Source organism: Anarrhichthys ocellatus, unplaced genomic scaffold (genome assembly GCF_004355925.1).
Source record: "Anarrhichthys ocellatus isolate YVR2014 unplaced genomic scaffold, GSC_Weel_1.0 scaffold13, whole genome shotgun sequence".
Classification (NCBI taxonomy): domain Eukaryota; kingdom Metazoa; phylum Chordata; class Actinopteri; order Perciformes; family Anarhichadidae; genus Anarrhichthys; species Anarrhichthys ocellatus.
The window spans coordinates 3,449,295-3,451,235 of NW_022280043.1; the positions used below are offsets into that span (position 1 = coordinate 3,449,295).

At 46.2% G+C, this 1,941-nt stretch overlaps 1 protein-coding gene across 1 annotated transcript in view; it reads right to left on the reverse strand.

Annotated features, from left to right (window-relative positions):
• The window catches only part of ptpn3 (protein tyrosine phosphatase non-receptor type 3), a 17,645-nt gene that overhangs the window by 4,057 nt on the left and 11,647 nt on the right, over positions 1-1,941 (reverse strand). Inside the window, exons 20-23 of the mRNA XM_031853062.1 lie at positions 1,492-1,688; positions 1,116-1,206; positions 846-907; positions 518-664 (exon numbers count right to left, since the gene is read on the reverse strand). Of these exons, the coding sequence (XP_031708922.1) occupies positions 518-664; positions 846-907; positions 1,116-1,206; positions 1,492-1,688 (497 nt within the window). The remainder of the gene's footprint in view (positions 1-517; positions 665-845; positions 908-1,115; positions 1,207-1,491; positions 1,689-1,941) is intronic.

Sequence of the window (1,941 nt, forward strand, 5' to 3'; positions counted from 1 at the left end):
GTGTGTGTGTGTGTGTGTGTGTGTGTGTGTGTGTGTGTGTGTGTGTGAGAGAGAGAGATTGTCAAGTGGAGCGAAACTGACGGCACTTGACGAATAGCAGGAAAATTATCAATTAATGAAAGCATCTGGTTACCAAGCAACAGCTGAGACAGAGACAACTTTATTCATCAAGACCTTGATACGTCGCTGCCTCTGTCTCTGTGTGAATGTGTCCTCACCCTCAAATTATTTCTCTTATTGCCATCTTGCTCACGCTTTACACTTAGCTGCACTTTCAAACCCTGTAATTACTCACAATTGTGCCAATTTATTATTTTTGTGAGCAAACATCACTGAACCTTGTAATTACCGCAATCACGCATCAAATAAAACATGAAACATCATGTAATAATGTGCTAGTAGTGCTGCGGTAATCACTGTTAATGCATCTCTGATATTGAGCTGTATCATTTTAAAGTGTTTCACTTCCTGTTTTAATGTGGCTGTTTACAGTGTAAAAGTATAAACGCGTGTATACCCGTCCCCTCTCTGTCAGAGTTGTTAGCATGATGATGGTGTGTATCTGTTGCTCCCAAACAGTCTGCCAAAAGTGAGTGACGGTCTGTGGCAATGGACCCTGAGCCGCAACATAACGTAAACACACACCAGACACTGGGGGCACCATCTGCGAGACAGACAAATAAACACACACACACACACACACACACACACACACACACACACACACACACACACACACCACACACACAAACACACAAACACACAAACACACACACACACACACACACAGAGGATTACATTAAATGTCAGACAGGGAAGAGACACTTCATATAAGTGATGCGCACCGTGATGTGGCTGGCGTTGATGTAGTCCTCCGGGCCCTGGAGCACCACTCTGGTGGCATCATCTGAAAGGAGAGCAGGGCAGCAGTGTGTGAGGGTCACAAAAGAGCCTTAGAAGCACCACAGGCTCAACCAATTAAATTCCATGAGGTGCTACAGCGGTGAGCTTTCAGGTCATGGTTTGAAAGGTAGCACAGAGCTGCAGGTGGGTGGGTGGGAGGGGGAGAATAGCAGGGCACATACACACAGATAATAGGAATAGTCAGCACTTACAAGGTAAAACATCCTTGTATCGATTCTTGTCCATGTTGTCAGAGAGCCGAGCACAGTTTAGGGACAGACCAGGCTTCCTCCTGTATAAATTCTAGGAATTACAAGCATACAAACACATGCTCTGCACATAAACACACACAGAAACATACAGAAACAAAAACTGCAAATTCCAGGCCGGTGACGGCATCTTTGTTTTAGATTGTCGGGAGTCTGAGTGAAGGTTAGGGCCAGCATCTGTCCCCCAAACAGGCTCATTATGATCCAAAATAACTCTGTTTGTAAGACAGACTAAAGCATGCTTATAAAAAAGGTGTATTTATAAGTACCCTTTTTAAATACCCGGTCACTGTTTAGCTCCCACCTGCATTTTAAATACCTCAAAATGGAAACAGAATGTGCCGGACTGTATTCCTCTCTCCAGCTGTCTTATGGATTCCTCCAGTGTCGTGACCCGCTCCGACTGGCCAGGTGACAGCCTGTCTCCCTGTGATTGGCCGGTGAGCGTGAGGGCGGGAGGTAACTGCAGCAGGGGCGCCACCCGGCCAGGACCTGGAATGCAAGGACGGTTCAAGGCTGTGATAAATATTCATAGAAATAGGACAGACAGCGTGCACTCTTATATCACATGCTGCTTCAGCAGTTTTGTCTCTCTGTTACACACACACACACACACACACACACACACACACACACACACACACATGATCAGATTGTCATGTTCATACGAGCCAGCAGAGAGTCGCACTCCAGAGAGCTGGCCTTGCTCATCCGACGTAAAGGTGTGTGTGTGTGTGTGTGTGTGTGTGTGTGTGTGTGTGTGTGTGTG